The 21,112-nt window shown below is 40.9% G+C and overlaps 2 protein-coding genes across 7 annotated transcripts in view; one reads left to right on the top strand and one right to left on the bottom strand.

Annotated features, from left to right (window-relative positions):
- Positions 1–968: 968 nt before the first annotated feature.
- AP4S1 (adaptor related protein complex 4 subunit sigma 1) lies at positions 969–20,722 on the bottom strand. Of its 4 annotated transcripts, none has more exons than XM_030451614.1 (6): positions 20,363–20,722; positions 15,029–15,229; positions 13,524–13,610; positions 12,383–12,451; positions 9,286–9,297; positions 969–1,503 (listed from the first exon to the last, which is right to left on the bottom strand). In XM_030451614.1, exons 2-6 carry the CDS (start codon positions 15,164–15,166, stop codon positions 1,375–1,377), a joined length of 435 nt encoding a protein of 144 aa, XP_030307474.1. In that variant the 5' UTR covers positions 15,167–15,229; positions 20,363–20,722; the 3' UTR covers positions 969–1,374. The 4 variants fall into 4 exon arrangements, with proteins under 4 accessions (XP_030307474.1, XP_030307473.1, XP_030307475.1 ...); XM_030451613.1 differs by lacking the exon at positions 20,363–20,722 and adding an exon at positions 19,539–19,648; XM_030451615.1 differs by lacking the exon at positions 20,363–20,722 and adding an exon at positions 19,076–19,481.
- The window catches only part of STRN3 (striatin 3), a 56,448-nt gene continuing 54,980 nt past the window's right edge, over positions 19,645–21,112 (top strand). For all 3 annotated transcript variants that reach the window (XM_030451611.1, XM_030451610.1, XM_030451612.1), the window contains exon 1: positions 19,645–20,193. In XM_030451611.1, the coding sequence (XP_030307471.1) occupies positions 19,876–20,193 (318 nt within the window). In that variant the 5' untranslated portion in view covers positions 19,645–19,875. The remainder of the gene's footprint in view (positions 20,194–21,112) is intronic.

Genomic DNA, 21,112 nt, shown 5'->3' with positions numbered 1-21,112 from the left:
TGGAGTGCCTCTCTTGGTTTTTCAGCATAGGGGGGTATTTATTATTAAAAAGTGGTTTACAGTAAGATAAAATGAAAGCCTAATAATAATTTCCCCTATTCAAAACTGAAGGGAAGTCTCCCACCCTCCTCCTCCCCCTGCTGTGACTATTGTGCTTCAACAACGCAGATGCACAAAACTTGTGTGCAAGTGTCTGCTCCAGATCCAATGTCAGCTTGTTTTGCTAGAAGTGTTTTTATTTTAAAGCCATGCAGACTGTTCTCCCACACTTCACTCTCTGCTCCTTAGACCCCGGGTTCTAGGTGCAATTTATATGTGACTGTTAGGTGCTTTCTCACAAGGTACATACTCTTTCAGCATTGAGTTATACCTGCTGCTGGTGTGCACATTATGAAGAAGGAGAGAGATACTGTCATTCTGGAAAGGTAAGTGAATTCTGAAGTTAAGGTAAGCTTAGATTTCTGAATCTTGAGTAACTTACAAGTGTAGTATAGATGTATGAAACAGCATATTGTAGCTATATCCTCCTACTCCTGAAGGAAGATTTGATTTGGTACCTGGCTGGTATGGAGAAACTTGTGTATCTTGTGTTATTCATCATCTGTACATGTTTTAATTATGATGCATGGATAGAATATACAAGAGAAAAAAATACACTGGTGTGTGACAAAGTAGAAGAGATTTTGTGTAATCTATGAAGCCAACATGATAAAAGATAAGTAAAATAAAAAGGGTTTACCATCTTTTGTTATCATTATAACATTCAAGTGTCAAACACTTCCTAGTCATGACTTGCACCTTACGCAGGAGCACTGAATACATCTGCCCTTCTGTTGGTTACATTTCTTCTGTAACCAGGACTTACCATGGAAAAGGGAGTGAAACCAGCTTTTTGCTGCAGGATAAATCTAGTTTGAAAACAGTCATTAAAGCTACAGAACTTAAAAATTCAAACTGAGTTTCAATGCTTCCTTTTAAGCATCAACTTTATTTTTGTACTTTATATAGAAGAGCTGAGTTTTATTTCCACATTTTCTGTCTTCTTCTGGGTCTGGCACAAAGCTATGTGATTCCAAGTGATACCTACACGGTCATGTGTAAGTTGCCATTACTTAACCCCAGTTGATTTTTTTGAAATGTTGACTGTTCTAGAAAGCTGCCTGCTGTGTCAGAAAAGCTGCATCTGAAGTGAAAGGTTCCACTTTGTTTAGCTGTATCTTCCCATTAGGTACGTAGGGTATAGGAGAAACAGGAAATACTTTCCAGCTAATTTGAGTATTGCATGAGTTGATCTTAGGATATCAGATGAGTGCTGTTGGCATTCTCTTGATGGTTTCACCACTTGTAAAATGCTGTAATCAGTCTTGCATCTTCCTAGCTTTCTGCCACTTTGTCAAGCACAAGCAGAGGGGCAAGAATTCTGTTCCTGTTCGTTTCCACGATGCAGCCATTTAGCACCATTTCATCTAGAATGATGTGCACTCTATCCAAATTGAACATGATCTAGAAGTATTCCAAGTTAAGTATTTTGAATATACTTCATGAATAAATGAATATAATATATGAATAATATGAATATAATTCATATAATATATGAATATAATATACAACATGAATATAATTCAGAGAAAATCTTAGGCACCTTAATAAAAGTTTACAAAAATAGGCATTTCTTATTTTATTCTAGTTTATTTGACTGCCTATTTTAAGAGTGCTAAGCAAGCAGTTCAACTGACACTCCTTTGTGGCTACAGACATATCAGAAGTTTGTAGCAGAGAATTTAAACAACCAGCAGGATCCTATCGTGGAAAATTACCATGTAGTAGTAAAAGAAATGTCAACTTGAACTTAGATACAGGGGGCTAATTTTATCTTGCATTGCTCAAATATAAAATGTTATCAAGGAATAGCAACCTTGTATATGAATATGCACATATTCTGTGTTTCTTTTTAGCAAAGTAATTGTCAGTTTTGTAAATCAGTCAAAAATTTGGTGCTCAAATACAGTTTTCTTTTACCCTAGGTCACTGACATTATTTATTTGACCTGCCTTAAAATAGCTTCCTAAGAGAATATGATGATGTACGGTTGAGGCTCTGGTCCAAAACCAAATCATATAAACGACAGTAAAAGTAAACAAATGGTTTGTACTTAAAATACTTTCTAAAAGATACTTACAATCTTTACTTTTCACCGAAAGGAAAATAATCTGAAGCAATATGATTTTATACTGTTGCAGAACATTATATTTGTCCATAACCATATCCTTAATGTTACCTAACAGCACCTGTCTCAAAAACAATTATGGCAGCCTTTACTCTGGTATTAAGTGGTGGGCATTCTTCTGCACACACCAGTGGTTTTTGTATCCACAGGACAACTGCAAAGGGGGGTTACTTAAATGGCAACATCAGAGTCTTTTTTCTTTAGCACCATAACCTGAAATAAGCTCACAGCAAAGAGCCTGCTGGGTACATCTGTTACTGGTAACTGACCCGCACACACACACACACACACACACAGGCATGAACAACCCTTCATCTGCCTTGCTCTCCACCTGTTGCTGGTCTTTAAATGTGTTTTTCACTGTGCTCAACAGCTTAGCTTTGCTTCTTCTAGTTCTTGCTTGTGTATTGAGGACTACTGCACTGTAGCTAGCAAAATACAGTCTAAATACATCTTTCAGCACTTCTTTCCCACTTTGATGAGAGTCTCGAGTGCCTTTTCTCCCCATTATGCTACATTTGATGCTACGGTTTCAGGTCAGGAAGACAGCTTGGTTTTGCTCTAGGCCTTGTATTTCTGTTAGTGGACTGGCATTCTAAACAGTGGGGCTGCAAGAGACAGGTTTTATTAAAGCATCAGCATTTTCTTCTCAGTGTAATGGAAACTCAAGTCTTATTTTTTGAACATGACTCAGGCATTTAAGAGGACTGCTTTGTCTTCAAGTTCTAATGGATGTCACTAGAGCAGTCTGCTCTACAAACATTTTGTTTGTTCCTCCTAGTTGGTAAATGCAAGTGGTGAGGAGACAACACCTTAAACCACCAGAGTCCTAATGGTAAGAGTTCAAGAAAGTGAAGTCTTAGGTACAAATTACAGACATGGATTTAAGTAAATCTGAACATATCCATGCCTAGTTTTTTAGCCAATAGAGATGCTGCCTACCTGAAACCTGTAGAGGAAGGAGGCTGAGCTTTTTCTCATCCTGGGGAATTCCAAACCAACTTTCCTCTGTGGGCAAGCTTAGCTGAGCTGGTAGCAGCTGCACCTGCTGCCTTCTACTTAAGGTTCTCCGGCTGTCTGTATAAGTTCTTAAGTATGACAGTCTAAGCCAGTAACAAGAGAAGCTTAAAATTACACACATTAAAGCAAGAGCGGCATAAGAGTATGTCATGTTAGCCTTGTGTGTGTGCCCACCCTTCTAAGGGATAAAAGTTGGAAGCTTGGACGTGGTCAAGGTGAACTGCTGAATGAACCTGTATAGTAAAGTTAATAAGAATTCAGCTAGAAGCTATCACTTTCCTCTGCTATTGCAAGTTGCTGTGAGTGCTCTCACTGGGTTCAACCCAGTGCTACTGTTTATTTGTGCAGAAGGGTGAGCATTTTTATTTCTGCTCCAACAAATGCACTCTGCATTACCAAGGGCACAGCATGGCCAGGTGGGTCTATTAGCAAAATTCTGGCCCCCAGATAACTTTACTACTTGTCACTGTTATGTGAGGAAGAGAAACTACAGCCATCAACAGGATCTTGTCTATGTCTGTGGTTCATCAGATAGCTTCTGATCTGCCGGCCTAAGCTAAGCCCTCGAGTTGAATTCTGAAGGTGTGTTTTAAATACCAGACTTCTTCCTGGGTTTGACTGTAGGCCTAAAGATCAGACTTGTGTCTTTCAATACTGAGGAGCAGTCCTATCCTTAAAACCTCAGTAGCCTGTCTCTATGGTTCCTGAGACAAAAGTTTTGCTTTGGCTGGCTGAACACTTAAGACTAATTTCTTCTTATGGTATACTTGTAAAGTATATCAGTCTCTACATAAATATTTCAATCTGAGAAGTTAGGGTTTCTTTATTCCAGTGAAGTGAGAATTTTTGGGAAGACAACTTGTGTTGCTTCTTAGTTCACCCTTAGCACTGCTCTACATAGGGTAGGGGGATATTTAATTGGAGATAGATAACAATGCATTCAGGTTCAGCCGAGTGATAAAGGCAGCTCCTGGCTTTTACCTATCCAACACTGATTCACAGCATTCCAGTTTTCACAGCAGAGCAAACTGTGGTTTCCTGTCCTCTTTCTGTAGTCTCAAGGATCTAAAATCCAGAAGACTGGATCATCCAGGATCAGTGTGATGCAGCAACTTGCCACTCCTGCCTTATTCTTCTGCATCACCTTGTTTGAGAAAACATTTAAAACATTTATCATTGCTCTCTCCCCTGTGGCATTTTCTAAAGAGCTCATACCACATCAATGGAAAATGGCACACATACCAGTAAGCATCTTGCAGATGTTTCACTCAGACCCAATATGGTTAAATGAGGCATCAGTTCCCCTGCAGGGCCATTTCAGGTTATGTAAAAATTGGTCTACTCCATTCCAGAAAATTTAGTGGTGTGGTTTCTGTCCATCTGTAATTCTTAATCTCTCAGTCATCATTCCAGATCCTCTAAATTCACCTGCAGCTTGAAGGGGGAGTAGTACTGCTCTGGAAAGCTCTCACATCTTGACTTTGGAAGGTACGAAAAGCATTCTTTACCCTCAGCATCCCAGCTTCCTGTTTCAGTTCCCTTCCCACCTCCCTTTACTATGCTGATCTTGGCAAGCACAATGCACGGGGAGGAACTTTGGCTTTTCCCCTTTCCTGTAAGTCTCATGATTACACTCCATGGTTACAGCTTGACCTACACACACTGCTTATCCAGTCACATCTGAATGCCCTGCCCAATGAGGCAGATGTAGCTCAGATCCTCAGCATGGTTCATCCTCCCCACCTGTCACTTATTTGGCAAGTGACCACAAATTTTAAGTTTAAAGCCCTGAAGCCCTAGTTCCACACCCAGCTGAAAAGCAGCAAAGCAAACCAGTTTGAACAACTGGCAACAGAGAAAAAGCTACACTGGGTGTGTGTGCTGCCATGTGCACTACCCAGAGCTGTCATTTAAGGTCCTACTTCCAGTAAGAATCCTGGCTGCCCACAAAAGAGGATTAAGGGACTTTCATCAGAACCCTGCAGAAGATAACAGGCATTTTTAAACAACTGTGCAGAAGAAAACATATCTGTGCATTTTTAGATAAAAGTCTGTAATAAAAGTTTTCAGAGTACCCAGATAGGAAAGACTAGCTAAAGGTGAGCCCTTTCTGTCTGGTTTACAGATTTCAGTCAATGTTGCATACATAGCAGCAGAGTTAAATGGCACCTACTCCAATTGGTATTTATATGTAACTTAAGGGCTGGCCCTTATTAAAGACATAGATAATACTTTCTCCTTTCACAAAGAGGTTTTATGGCATGTACATACTAAGATGAGGTAAATGTGACACAGTCTTGTATCTCCTTCTCCAAAACATTAGAGAGAGAGAGAGTTAAGCAGGGGAGAAGGGAAAGAGAAAGAAAGGGGGAAAGGTACATTTCCGACTTGCACATGATAAATAACTTCTTCATGTAGAGACATTCAGGATTTTCCAGGCTAGTAATTAAGGGTGTGTACAGGCTTGAGAGATGATAAAGTGCAGCCAACACCTTGTGATCAGGTAACACACCCAGGAGCTCAAACAAAAGCTTTGTAGATTACAACCTGCTTACTTATAGGGCAAATGGTTTGCTACTGAATGTACAGCATTAGAAGACTTTGATTTCCATCCTGGACATTCATCTTCAGCTCAAGATGAGTTGGAATTGTTTTGTTTTGTTTTTTAATATAATGTCACACACACTCTGACTTTATCTTTCCTAACATTTACTTTAGGTTATTTCTAGACTATCTCATGGTATTAGAATTTAATGCCATTAGTCCATTTAATGCTTTCTGACAATTTCTTCCTCAAAAAACTATGCTGACATTAAATAGGAAACAAATGCTGCCTTCAAGCTCTGTGATATTCTAGGATATTTAAACCTACATTGAGGTGAATTTCTGCTAAATTTTGTAAGGTGGCTGATCTACCTGACATATGTCAACCTGTATCACAGAAGTGAAAGGAACCTTTTCCCTTTATGAACAATTTTAAGTTAGTCCTTATAGGTTTCCATTTCATCAACTTACTTCATAGTACAAACAGAAGTGTGTCCTTATACATTCTTGGAATAAATTATTCATTCAACTTTCTTACTACTTAAATGCACTGTGTTCTGAAAGTGCTGTTCCACAGGGGAGAGAAGAAGACAGTTGATTCTCATGAAGTATTCCCTCTGTCAGAGCTTTTTATCTATCCCAGGAGCAGCAGCAGCTCATTGCAATGGAATGCAATGGTTTTTTTGGATCAAGACAACATTCTTCACATGCTTTGGTCCTAAAGCACCCTGTCTTCCCCCTCCCCTCTCACAAGTGGAACATATCTGCTTCTTCTGTTTTGCTTTACCAGTTGAAGCAACAGAAAAGTCAACTTATTGTAACTTTAGAAAGTCCCATACTTACCAGCATATCATTCCCTACAAAGCTGCTCGTGTTTTTATAGCCTATTTGTCATTACCACACAAAGACAGTAGCTCCTACACCACAAAATCTGGAGTTTTTAGAACTACAGAAAATCCCACCCACTTACTTCATACACAGTGATTATGATCTGTTTTTCATGTTTTTCTGATTTCATGTAATCTTCTAGTTTTTTTTCCATTCTAGTAAACACTACTTTCTATATGGACTATCTGCTATCATATTTGGAATAAACTTCCTGTGAATCTGTACACAAAAATAATAGTGCAGAGACAGGAAATCATGATAGTCTCCCACCAGATACTCTGTATACAGACTCAGTAAATACTACTTGGTGCTCACTGTTGCAGACCTTCAGACAGTACTTCTTCCATCAGATATTTTGCATCCAAGATACCTGCATTGAATATAACAGTTAGTTTAAGACTGTTTGGCAAAGGAAATTGTTTAAACCCAGGTGGGAATATTACTTTACACACTGTGAAAGGCATACTGATGGATCACAGCTTACACTGCATTAACATCTGTCTAAGACACTTGTAGTCCAGATCTTCTGTTGTTCTTCTGGGCCTGCTATTCAAGCTATTGTAAAAGATAAATACAATCCTGAGCAGTCCACTTCATCATTACACCTCTGCTTTAATATTGAGGGAATCTCACTGAATTTCAACTATTTTAAGTACCCTCTCATCTTGCAAAAAACTCAACTCCTAAATGGGAGAATTATTTTGAACACATCTAGAAAGAAAATGTTTTTTTTTACAAATTGTTCCTGAGATGTATCATGTATAGAAGTGTATTTTTGAATGGAAAAATTATGCACATCATGAATATATCATACGTGTTAAGGAGAAATATCATACATGAGCTTTTCCAATATTATTTCCAGTATTATCAAATGGGATACTAAGGTATATTCCTATTTTCCAAATATTTATATTCACACCCTCCTGCAGAGAAGACCCATGTAGAAGATTGATTTCTACAGGAGTCATTCAAATACCACATTGCACCCACTGCAAATGTTAGTGTTAGCATCTAATGCAACTTCTGCAAACACTGCTAACAAGTACTCTGGGCAGAAACTTCCTGGATTTGCAGGAGCCTTTCTTGGCCATTCAGTAATTCACTGGTGCTAACTGTGTGTAACTACAAGAAATTCTTCACCATATGAAAACTATGACCACAGGCAGGCAGAACCATCAGCACTCCCAACAATCAAAGATAAAAAGAATCAGGTAATTGTAGATTCTATGTACACTGTAAGGAAACATGTGGAGCTGTTCCTATGCATAGTTACTGAATAGGTCAGGTCAGTGTCTAAATCAGCAAAGCTCACACACAAGTACCCACAGTTCTAACTAACCCTTAACTATAATAACTAAATACAAAAAATGTTGCTATACAATTGCTTAGAGACCTTAAGAGTCCCTTCATAATGAAATGTCATTAGTGGTCTTTTATAATGGAAGTTAATTTAGAAGTGTTAATACCACAGCACTTTGTGAATTTGACAAAGGACATAAGAGACAGTATATATACATACAAGTGTTTTTAAGTTTAGTAAATGGGACAGAGTTCCAGCATGGAGCAAGCATTAAAACATTTACAAAAGTTAAATTAATTATTTCCTTTTGTGTTTTGTTTTCCAGTGAAGTGAGCACCATTAGAAGAAAAAATACATAATCTTTTTATGTTCTTCATATGTACTGATTTTTAAATAAGGTAAATAAACTAAATTACTTTAAAGTTTTGATTCCAGGTTGGAAAATGTATCTCAGGTGTATAACTGAAAACTCTTTGCACCAGAGGTGCATTTAACCAACTACAAACATAGGCATAATGATTGCTTGAGCAGAGGGAGTAGTCAGTGGGATTGGAAGAAAACCTGAGGAGGAAAATTACTGTTTGCACTACATTTTCCTGGTTTAATTTTCTTCTAATTCAGTACTGTACTTCATTTACTTGCTATTTGTGTATAATTGTTCAGGACTGTATTTTTATATTTATTGTTTGTTTGTATTTAATTTTAGTTAATTTTAAAAGTTATATTTTAATTAATACTCTACATGAAAATATAGCTGTGTAAGGGGAGAGGGAAGAATGTGACAATGCCTGGATTCCTAAATTTCCTTCTCCTAAGCCTTCCCCTCTTTCCACTGATAAAGTAAAACTAGCCTAGACTTTCAAAAAGCAAAATTACAGCACAAACCTACCCTAACCCACTGCTATTTAGCTTGACACAGCTGTAAAATTCCATTCTTATTGTTAGTCATTTAAATATCTTTTTTTTGTAAAGTTAGAGAATAAGGTAAAACCCTAAAGTAATATTTAGTTTCTCCATTGATATAACTTAGTTCTCTCTATGCAAGCTCTTACTTTAAACAGCCTAGAAACAGTCTTTGTCTTACTTTAAACAGTACCAGGCTTATCTTAATGAGTGAGGATTTAAATAGATGACCCTCAGTAACCTCAGCCATGCATTCAGAAATACTTACTTACTGTAAGTGCAAAATTTGTGAAACATCTGAATTCTCTTGGCTGTTTGACAGTCAGTGCTATGAAAACAGTATGAGCTGGAACATAGCCAGAAAAGAGACAGCCAAATAGATTTTTGATACTGGAAAGGATACATCTAATTCACTCTGCAAGGAAGAGAGAGACAACCATTAGTTACAGTTTGATCTTTTGTCTCATAGTCATAAAACATTATGCATCCCTTTAGAGGGTACAGGCTTCAAAATATACAGAATTTTAGGGTGAGTCAGATTTCTGTTCTGGACTGTACAATTACATGCTCTTTCCTGGAACACTCTTTTGCCTTTGATGTGTTACCTGCCCACATAACAAAAGCTAATGTTCTAAAATTTTTACTTAAAATTTTTACCCACTGAGGTCACCCACGACTAACAATTTGAACATATGGAGTGCCATCTCAATGACTGGGTGGAAACCCAGCATCTCTAATAATGGTAATTCCATCTAAATATTCTCTCTTCCTCCTCCTGCAAAACCAGGAAGTTAATGCCAAGTTTACAATATATATAAAAACACAGTTTAAAATGCTGCTGCACAGCAAAACCTAGAGACTGTATAATGTATAATGCTGCAAGTAGGAGCAGCTGCATATATTAGGAGAGGGAAGGCAACTCCAAACTTTGGACTCTCTGCAATTCTAACTATTGCTCCAGCCCCCGCAACACAATTCTTCACATTGTCATCATTTCCCTCCAGTCTTGGCCTGGATTTACCCTAAGTAATCTTATTCATTTAGGCAAGATATCTGAGTGAGGAGCCCTTGTGGTCTCTGCAGCCATCAGAAGAGATGGGTATCTTCAACAGTTGACTCAACACACTTGAGGCATGAGTCACTTTCTCGAGATACAGCCAGTAACGTGAGCTTAGGACAAGCAAACTTCTAACTTGGGTGCCTCAGTTAAATGTCTAAACTTAGAAACCATTAATCATGGCCTCAGCAGCTCAGATCTGGCACAGATGGGGTGGAGCTGCCCCAGTCTCTGCTGAAAGAGGGAATCTTTTTCTGCTACTGAGAGAATTCAGTTTGTTAATGTGGTTTCCATTCACAGTCTACCCCTGGCTTTAGGCAGATTTCCCCCAGGTGAAACTGCTACAACTTCTGTGGTCTAAAGATGCTCTAAGCTGGACAAGTTCTATTCTGTAGGCATCCACTGAGTGACCCTGAGATTTTAATTTAGAAAATTTTTATACATCACAAAAACTTTTTGAAGAGCCTGATCAGCTTAAATTCCCCTAGCATTACAAAGGAGTTGAAAACAGTGGAGTATATACTCTGACCAGTCTGCAGTTTTCCCTGGGTAGCCATTATAAAAGTGAAGGGAACTCAAAGTTATAACACATGCAACTTTGAAAGCTTTGCCCCCGATTCTGTTAATGTTTGTTCTTACATTTGAATTCAAGCTCTGTAAACCCCATTAGATAAAAATAGATCATGTCAGAATGTTTAAAGCTCACAAGCCTAAAAATAACAGATGACAAAACAGATGCTCCCTCTAGAGCAAGACAGATGTTCTTTCCCAGAGTTTTGTCTTGATTGTCATCATCATAACTTGGGATTCTGCTAGAATTTTTCAAATTCTAAACTTTAATCTGTAACAGTACAGACTTTCTTGCTCTGTATTCTCTGCCAGAAGCCCCACCTAGAATTATAGCTCTCCAGTGCTGTGCCGTTTATCATGTTATATGCTGTTAAAAACAGAACCACAGAATGGCAAGAGATTTCTTTAGCCACCCCCCTTTTTGATACCCCTAGTTTCAAATCTTAAATGCTATGAAAAATACAACAAATTCCGGTATGATGAATTCAGCAAATTTCTAATTATCAGTGGTTGGGTTACATATGTGGTCAAAGAATTAGAGATATATAATGTGTGTATATATATATATAGTATATGTAATATACATATACTACATTTATAGTATTTTTGCTCCACCTCAAATAAAGAAAATAAAACTTGAGAAAGGGTTGGCAACTATTAGTTCTATCACATAAATAAGATGTGACTAAATTTTATTGTGCATTCCTGTGCCGTGGGATCAAATTCCATTCTTGGTTATCACTGCTTGGTTTGGAACTTCAATCACAAGAATTTTAAGAGACAAATTCTTAGTACTGTCAGAAAAAAACTTAGTACTGTCAGAAAGTGATATACTTAGTATTAGAAGTTTGAACAGGCTGGTGCAATGTTAGTTGAGATAACAGTCTATAATATTTGCCAGCCACTACACAGTGAAGGGTGCAGCTGACTTTTTTTGAGCATGTCCTTGAATTCACAGAGGGAGCTCTGCCTTGTCTGCTGTGGACCCTGCACACTGATGTCTTCTGTGTGTAATTCCCTCAAGCACATGGACTATGGGGGGAACTGTATCCAGTCCTCTTTTCTGGGAGGGATATCCAACACATTTCAGCATAGACAAACTGATATTGTGCTGAAGTGTGATTTCAGGCAAATTTGTTTATAACAGGACTATTACAAATCCTATATTAAATGGCATTTGTTCTAACCAGGACTGTAATGCTGCATTTTCACATTTTGTAAAAACAATCAAATAAAATCTCCCTCCAGAAGGAGCACTGTCATTTTAACTGGAGCAATGCCTGATGTTGAATTCTTAACAAAATCTCTTCCTGTAATAGCTGTTTTATCAGATATCAACTGCTGCATGACAACAATATGGGGAGCACAAGTACAGACTGGTTTTTGAGGTTTCATTTGCACTCCATCCCTGTGCTCTTGTTCCGTGAGAGTAATATCAGCTCCCTGGTTAATGCTTACACCACCTTTACCATGAATGAAGTGCATCTGGGGGATGTAGTGCTATGAACTGAAAAGAACTGTAAAGAAAAAGCTCTTTATTTCTTTAAAATGAATAAGACGCCAGTGGCTATTTTAAGAGTAGATAACTCAAAGAACCCCTGAGTATAAGCACATAAAAACATGCTTTTCTAGAATGTTTCTAGTATTCCTCCTCTGATGATTTATAACCCATGCATACTTTCACTTTTCTAAAAAAACGTCTAAACCTGTTTTTTTCCTTGCTTTTTTTCCCCTTTTTTAAGAAGTGATATTAATGCTAAAGTATTAAAACCTACAAATATAAAAAAAATTATTTTTCCTTTATTCTATGAAATGACATATTCACTAGTTTTGAAAGAGAAATACTTCATAATAGATTCAACATCACACTCACCACTCTGCTGAAGTATTTGTCCAAAACTTCCACAAAATTATGAATTAGTTCATATACTGCCATCTCATTCTGAAATTAAAAACACGTTAATATTAAATTAATAGCTAGAAAATGTAATAGCATTCTTTGTGTTATTTCAGTATGTAGTGTACAAAAACCAACTAGAACACATAGTAAGAGCTACAGTAAAGTGCAGAGGCTCAGACCATCCCAGCCAGAGGAGGTGTGGTTATCCAGTGGGGAGAGGAGGGGAGTGCTCAGACACAGAAGCCTCAGGCGAGCCAGAGGAGTCAACACTGCAGTACCCCATTGATTTGTCTCACCAGGGCTCCTGCCAGCCGACTGCATCCTTTGTTCCACCATTACCCAGGCTGGCCAGATTGATGCAGCTAACTGGGTTTCACCTTCCCATGCTAAAGTCACCCTGGGCAGCTGCAGCACAGAGCCAGGCTTTGCTTTTGGGGTACAGATGGGTGTGTTAATCTCAAAGCCAGAAGAATTTGCCCCAAGTCATTACAACCCTGACTTGAAGAACCCATGGTAATCAGCAGCTACCTTCTGCACCACCCTGTTAAGGTCTCCAAAAGTAAGCTCTGAATTAACTGCTGAGAACTGGGAATCAGTGCAAACACTAAAGCCTTGCAGGCTCAGTCTGAGTGCATGAAGTAACATTTTTCAGATACCGTTTTTGTTTCCCTTTCTTTAAAAAAGACAATAAATTGGCACTTCCTAGCTGACAGTATAGGATTTTTTTCCTTTGGCCAAGGATGTTAAAAACAGTGGGCAGCTGGGAAGTCACCACTGATGAGACAGCTGATCTGGCTGTAATGCTAACGTTTGTTGAAAACCCCACCACATATAAACTGATGCTGAATCAGACATAAATTTATAAAGAAGAATCAGCATAAGTCTCAGTAAGACTGCCTTATGATAACAGTTCAGTCTACAGATATAAACTGAAGTAAAACACATTTTCTTTTATGCATCTTTTTACTTCACAGAAATAAAACCATGGATTTTTTGCAATGACTCCTTGAAATTTTTTAATTGCTATTGCAAAATACCATACTTGAAGAAGACTTGAGCTTTCCTGTGATAATGACTACAACCTTTCATTTCAAGAGGGTATTCAATTCCTTACCTCTGTCTCGTTGATTCCAACAACTACAAAAAGGGCTGCATACTGTCTGTACACCAGCTTGAAGTCCTTATACTCAATGAAAGAGCACTAGGCAGAAACAGAATGACTCAAATATAATAACTGCCATTTAAGCATACAACACGATTAAGCACAGAGTGCTCAAAGAGACAAAGTTTTCATGTTTGTAAGGCGAACAAAGGAAAATGGATTTCCCAAGATCCACCAAGTAATTTTGACTTGAGAGGAATTTTGTAGGGTAACCACCACATAGAACTTTTCATCTCCTGGCAGAAAACGTGCTGTCAGCTTTTAATTGGAACATAGAGAACTGAACTTACTTGTTTAGGGTTATAAGGCAGTCAGTAGTTCCCTTAAATTTTCATTTTGAAGCACTTCCAAAAGTGCAACCTGAAGGTAATTTTTATATTTAAAAAATTATTGATATTTTAATAAAAATGATGCATATTTGACTTCCAGTCCCATGTCTTTCACAGTAAGACAGGAGCCAGCAGGTGGTGCTGTTATAATGTGCTTTACACCATGCTGCCTCCTTTTTTGAGTATCATTTTGCTCAGTCCTTGAAATGGCTGTACACAGTTAGTTCTTTAGGGGAAGTATGTTTGGAGATGTTCTGGCATGGTAATTTCTTTAACCACTGAGAAGTCTGTGTACTCAGATACTGTATAAGAACTGCTATTTCTTCTGAGGTTTTCTAGAACCAAATATATGAGGACTATTGTTCACTAATACATGTAACCATTGAAAAATAAAGAAGCTGACCAGAATGCAAACCAAAAAACTCCACTCACATTCTAAGTCACAGATTTCTCCTCCAATGCAAGTCACTTTACTCAAAAGTTTTGCTAAGTTTGGTACTTCGCTATAGAACCAATGGCTCAATTAAGAGAGCTGTGAAAATTTCAAATTTAATCTAAGAAATTTTCCAGCTTCTGAGATTTTGACTTCCTTGCAAGAAGTGTGAACATTTTTTAGAATAAAAATGCCTGATACAGAGGTTTAACAATCTGTGTTTCAACTTTCCAACTCTCCCACCCCCTTGTTTTACACAGTATTTTCAGGATTTGGAAGCCTCTCTCAGAAGTTTTTTGTTTAAACTTGGAGCTGTCAGTACCATCCCTATTACCTACCAGCAAAGCTGCAGTAATATCTCTCCATTGATCTCTACCAGACAAGTAAAAATAGGATTTAAAAAAAATAATCTTCCTGGGCTTCTGAGCTTCCTCAAACAAATAGGAGAAATCATCATGACAGTGATATACAAAACTCAAAAATCTCTGTAAACCTCAGGAAAACATATTTATTCAATGCTGAGTAGGAGTCCAACAGACTGAACCCATCAGGTAGAAAAACAGCCTTTTTCTTCATGAGTACATATGAAATAATGACTTACAATGGAAACTGATGTTTTTTCTGAATTATCAACATGAAAGTTGTGAGATGTTGGTAAAATAAAATGCCTAGGGGAAAAAAACTACAAAACTTACCTGATCCTTGGAACGAGAGAGACAGTGTTTGATTACTTCAGCTTCCAGCATTGCCCGTTTATTAATTTCAATGTGCTCATAGTATCTGGAGAGCCTTGTTTGACCTTGTTTGTTTACCATAAGAAAAAATTTTATCATTTCTTGTTTGTTGGTCTCAGCGTTAAGTTTGAATAGGGGGTGCAGGACTCAAGAAGAGTATTTCTGGTAGGAAAGAAAAAAACCAAAAGGCATATACATAGGAGTTACAAAAGGCTTAAAATACAATCATATAATAATGATAATATCATATAATCATAGAATGGGTTGGAAGGGACCTTAAAGACAGGTCTGCAGATAGTCAAGTGGGATTTGAGAACAGGAGCACTGACAGACCTATTGTACTTCAAGTTACTGTTAAGCAATGCATAATGAAAAAAAATAGATGAAGAATCAATACGTATAGATCCTATTGCAGGATTCGCCCCTAATCCAAATAATTCCTTTATTAACCTAATCTTTCCACTCAGTTAATCTCTTTCTGATGTTATGACTATTGTATCCACATGTATTCTTATGAGTGGCCTGGATTGTTTTACATATGAAAATACTTTCAACCAATTTTTTTTTTTTAAATCCTCACACATCCAGAATAAATATTTAAAAAATGAATTGTGTTGTAATGGAGGTAGAGCCATAGTAGTACTCAAATGTATTATCTGTCATTTCTGACACAATAACTATTTCCAGTTTTAGAGTAGGTGATTAACACCAGTACTAAAGAGGTTCACTGGTACTGCTCATCATTTCTGTATTTTCCCACCATCTCCAAGACAGAATGCAAGCATAGTTGTGGAATCTGACATTGACAAAAACATAAGTGTTAAATACCTCTTATGGGTATTTTTATTTCCTTTAAAAATAACCCTTAGAAATAACTTGTAGAAAGAAAAGCATTTCCTTGCACAACTTAGGCAAAAAAAGGAAATTACTGAGTTACTTCTTTCTTTTCCTTTCCTTTTGGCTTCCAGTTACAGACAACATGTTAAAATTAGTTTTGCATGTATATATTGTAAAGAATCCTGCGAAGTATAATAAACAAAAAGCCTATCTGTGCATGTTGATGGGTGAGGAAACACTCATTCCTTCACCAACCTCTATGTACTTAAGAAGCTACCTTTCATGATCAATTACCAGTACCCTACTTAGGAAGATGGGTCCTTTTCTTCTGACACAACTCTTACGTGCTTTTCTGTGCATTCTCACGCACATGTCTGCATGTATCCATGCACAAACACACAAATTACGATGCTTTATGCATACAGAATCAAATGGTTCAAGGGAACTGGTGACAAGATGCAAGCCTTTCATATCTCTGCCATTATTTTGCTCATTTCAGTAATGAAAAGACATTACTTTCTGAAGGCTGTTTGTCAGAAATGAATAGGCTGTCTCATTCCAGGTCACTGGACAACTATCTGCATTACAAATGTGCCCAGGAACAGAAGACTGGAAGAGCTACCCAGATCCCAATGGACCGTCAAGTCCAGCTCTCCCTATCACAGCCAACCATGCATTAGAAATCTTGTCCAGAATAGCCTACAGTGTATGCTCTGTGCATACCCCATCTACGAAACACCTATGGAACCCCATGAGAGAAGGAAAACTTCCTAGAAACAAAAACCTCGAAGGTATCACTTGGAGTTGTAAAAAGTCTTGAAATTTCAAACTTTCCTTCAAAAGGAAGGAAATTCCTAGAAATTACCTTCTGGAGTGACTGCGTAGCACTCTCCTTTACTTCCTTTACAACATATTTCTCCTGTAATTTGGCATGCACAGAAACTACATGCAATTTAATGACACAGTGTGACTGAAATACGCGCTGGTACGCTGTGTTGTATCTCACCCTCATTAAAATATCTTTTGCATGGAAGTACCTGTGACAGAAACCTGGTAGCAGGACTGCCTTCCCTACTCCACTGGTAGACTGATGGGAGTGCCATACGATGGCTTTAACTCATTCTAAACCAGCACACACAAGAGACTAACCACCCAGGATGATGAAGAGAGATGCTTCTTGATTTTACTGTCCCCAGGCGGAGTCATCCCCTCTGCCTGTACAGGTAACTCCAGCCTTGTATTTCAAGACAAACTGAAACCTGCTTGGTTTGCTTCAAAATGCTGAAACAGAAACCATGATGGTTCAGGCAGGACATGCCAGCTCTGTAGGCTGCATAACCACATAAGATACCTCAAAGAAGTTGTCCCTGTTTGTGAGTCACACCCCTAAATGCTGTCTTTTCAGATACTGGTTGAGACCTCTTAGAGAGGCAAAGCCTGAAATACCTGTTCTGCAGATAAAAAAAGTCTCCAGCGTGGCCAACCCAGCAGATTACACATGCAGTAATACAAAACATATTTTAAAATAAAATCGTAATTACTTTTTCAGGAGATACAAGCATGCAACATAAATGTACTTTGTCAGATTTCACCAATATTGATAATATACTAACACATAAACTATAAAAAAAAGAAATATGACCTGAGTTTGATATGTCTTACAGTTTGGTTATTCAAATTAGATGTGTGCCTCTCACACTAAACCCACTCCATTCAACATCCACAGATCTAGAAGCACTTTAGTTATTGTGCTGCACTGTTTTGCAATATTGTGGGGCTCTCGGCTAAAATGCTATTAAGCAAACAGCAAGCAAGAAATGCATGGCTACATTACTACAGAACTGCTTAATTTTTAGTTCTCGGGAATTAAAAATAAATGTTAGATAGAACTCTTAAGACAATAGTTTACTGCACTGTCCAACTCTAAACTCTAATAAAAAGGAAAAAATGGTAGAGGCAGGAGCTGGTGACAGGATGTAGACAAATATTTTTAGGCTATTGGGCTTCCTAGCTATGAATTTAATGTACAGAAGTATGGAGCAAATGAAGACTGCTCACATAACTGATACCCTGGCTCTTTCTACTTTTGTTTGGATCATGGACAAGGCTTTAGGAAAAATCCTGTGTAGTGCTATTCATATTTATTCATAATAGTAATTATTTTTGTACTCTAAATCTTGTTACTGTACACACTCTAAGTTGTCTGAAGAGGAAACAAAAACCTCTATGTGGGTTTGAAATAAAATAGCGTTCAACTTCAGGATCAAGGATTTTAGAAAAGCAACCTTACTAATCTAGGGAAGTCAAGGAGGAAGTAAAGAGTAAAAAAGTTTTCCTTTGCTGTTGAGTAGTCAAGATGCTGGCTGAATATAGTAACGGAATTAAATTGCAGTAACTCCCATATACTCAGGAATGAGGAATGTCCTGTAAGATTGGAACTAAACAAAAGACTAAGCTGGGTATGAGGTAAGCTTTAATTTTGAGTAATGATTTGATACTGTCAGTAGACAACAAAAAAAAAAAAAATCAGATGAGGTGGAAAGGAGTTGATTTGGTTGATTCGCTAATGTATATGGAATCAGGAAGAAAGTAGAATGACATTTTAGAAGGAAATTATTTAATGGAGAAGAAAGGAAAGACTAAATAAAACAACTGAAACCTGAGAAGAGATTAGTACAGAAATGGAACACAAGTACTGAGACAAGCAGTATTTATTTTTTCAGCAATTAGCAAAACTCCAGTTCTGGCAGTAATGATCCATGTTTAGGATACTGTCCAGTTTTTAAAGAATGAGTACAGTATGTAAATAATTTGGGGAGACAAAACCAAACTCCTGCCTTACTTGCAGCCTGTGACCTACAGATCATTTCAAATACAATCTGATGGCAATTTGAAAATACTGCGTTTCAGACCAGCATTTTGCAACTGAGACAGTGTCACCGTATTCAAACTCCAGAATCAAACACAGCAACGCTGTCACGGATGAAACCGAGGCACCCGAAATAAAACCTTCCTTACAACCTGCACTGTCCCTTCCCGTCACGGAGGGGATACACTACGCATCCCCCTTTACCATGGAGACACCACGGAGAGGACCATTTATTTGAAAAGGGCCCCGCCGACTTCCAGAGACATACCACATATTACACATTGTAAAAAATCTAAAGTCACCTCCTCGAGGCACCGTGACACCGCGCAGAGTTTTATCAACCTGCGCGTATTGACTCGCAGACCCCGTCCCGGGACCACTCCCACGGACTGCCGAGGGCCTCCGCTACTCCCGACAGCGCGGAGCCGAGGGTCCCCGCCACACACCACCGCTTCCGCTTTCCACTTCGGAGCGGACGGAAACGGCCGGGCCGGGCCGGGCCGCGCTGCGCTCCCCTGTGGCGGGCGGGCCCGGGAGCGCCATACCCGACACCGTCCCTGCCGGGGCCGGGCCGTGAGCCGTGCGGGGCCCGCCCCTTCCTCATGGCGCCGATCGCCGACTGCGGGGTGGCCTTAGGCGGGCGTCGGCAGCACGACAGAAAAAGAGACAGACAGCGGCAGCCCCCGGCGGTGCCAAGGGCGCTGCGCCAACCCCGCCGCCCCCCCAGAGGGGGCTGCCGGGCCGCCCCCGGCGTTCGGCTCTCACCTCCCCTGCTGCACATGCGCATTCCTCCGCCGGGCCCGTCCCGTCCGGGAGGAGGAGGCCTGAGGGAGAGGGGAGCGATTTCCCGGCATGCACCGCGCCACTCCCCCTCCCCTCCCTGCCCGGCCGCGGGTGGGTGGGCCGACGGCTCGGCGGCTGTAATGGCGGCTGGCGGCGGCTCGGCGCTGCTCTGACACCCGGATACTGCTCGGCGCAGCACCCCCCTCTCCGCGCCCGGCCCGCCCCCCTCCTCCCCGCCCCAGCCAGCTCCGCTCACCCCCTCCCTGGCCCCTGCTCCAGGCCCCCGCCGCGGGACGAGGAGGAGGGCTCCCCGCAGACAATGGACGAGCACCCCGGAGCCGGAGGAGGCGGTGGGATGGCGGCCTCCCCGAGACCGCAGCAGCCGCTGCCGCAGGCGGGTGGGAACATGAACCTGCAGTCGGGTGGGGGCTGCATGGGGGCCGGAGCCGGCGGAGGAGGGCAACAGCAGCAGCCCCAGGGCCCCGCGGCCCCGGCTGGTCAGGAGGCAGCGGGCCCCGCCGAGCTGTCCCGGCCCCAGCACTACACCATCCCGGGCATCCTGCACTACATCCAGCACGAGTGGGCTCGCTTCGAGATGGAGAGGGCGCACTGGGAGGTGGAGCGGGCCGAGCTTCAGGTACGGGGGCGAGGGCGGGCTCCTTTCGGAGCGAGGCGCGGGCTGGGACCGGCTCGGTGGGCTCCGGGCAACCGGGCCGCGCTTGAGGTGCGGGAGCAGAGCTGCCCGGGCGAGGGGAGCCTTTCGGGCCTCTGAGGCCGAGCCGGTCGATGTGACTCGGGGACGGTACCTGGGCGAGGTCCGGCGGGCGAAGCGGCGTCGCAGGCCGGCGGAGGCGCAGCCCCTCACGGCCTGAGCTGGGCTCCTTTCCCTGGGGCAGCCATTTTGGTTTTTAGCATGGCGCCCGCTTGGGCTCCTGGCTCCGGAGGCAGCCCCAGCTCCGCAGGCCTCTCGCCCGTACTCGAGCTGCGGGGCCCGGAGGACGGCAGGGGAAGGGCGGGCGGGAAGGCACTGCCGCGGCGCGGGGCTGTTTGACCCTCCTCCCTGCCGGCCCACGGCAGGGCGAGCTGCGCCCTGACGGCTGCGATCATTTCCCTCAGCACAATGACTTCGGGGCTCGCTGGGTCGGCCGTCTCCTCAGCCCGGGGTCCGGGTTGTGGGGAGCAAGAGCCCCCCGGGCCTGGGAGGATTGGCGCCTCCCCGCAGGTCAGCGAGCTGTTGGCTTGAGGGGAGAAGAGGCAGGAGTTGCCTGTCTGCAGACCCGGGAGAGGACAAGGAATCTCGAGTAAAAGGTCTTGGCCAGGCACTCTGCTTTGAGGCAGGTCGAGCCTGTGCTCACTTCTGTCATGGAGCTTTGGAGGTTCCGGATGGGAGAAACAACCCCTGAAGAATAGCGAGGAGTTAATGGGTCTGCGGCGTGGTCATTTTAATGTACATGAAAGTATGAACTTCATCTCGGGAAAAAAAATTTAATAACTTTTCAGAGTAAAGAACAAGTGTTGGAATTCCAGTCTAGATCTCTTGCCATTAGTGTTTGCTT

Source organism: Calypte anna, chromosome 5A (genome assembly GCF_003957555.1).
Source record: "Calypte anna isolate BGI_N300 chromosome 5A, bCalAnn1_v1.p, whole genome shotgun sequence".
In the NCBI taxonomy this organism is placed as follows: Eukaryota; Metazoa; Chordata; class Aves; order Apodiformes; family Trochilidae; genus Calypte; species Calypte anna.
The sequence above is the reverse complement of the archived record's forward strand: the minus strand, read 5'-3'. Positions and strand labels throughout refer to the sequence as shown.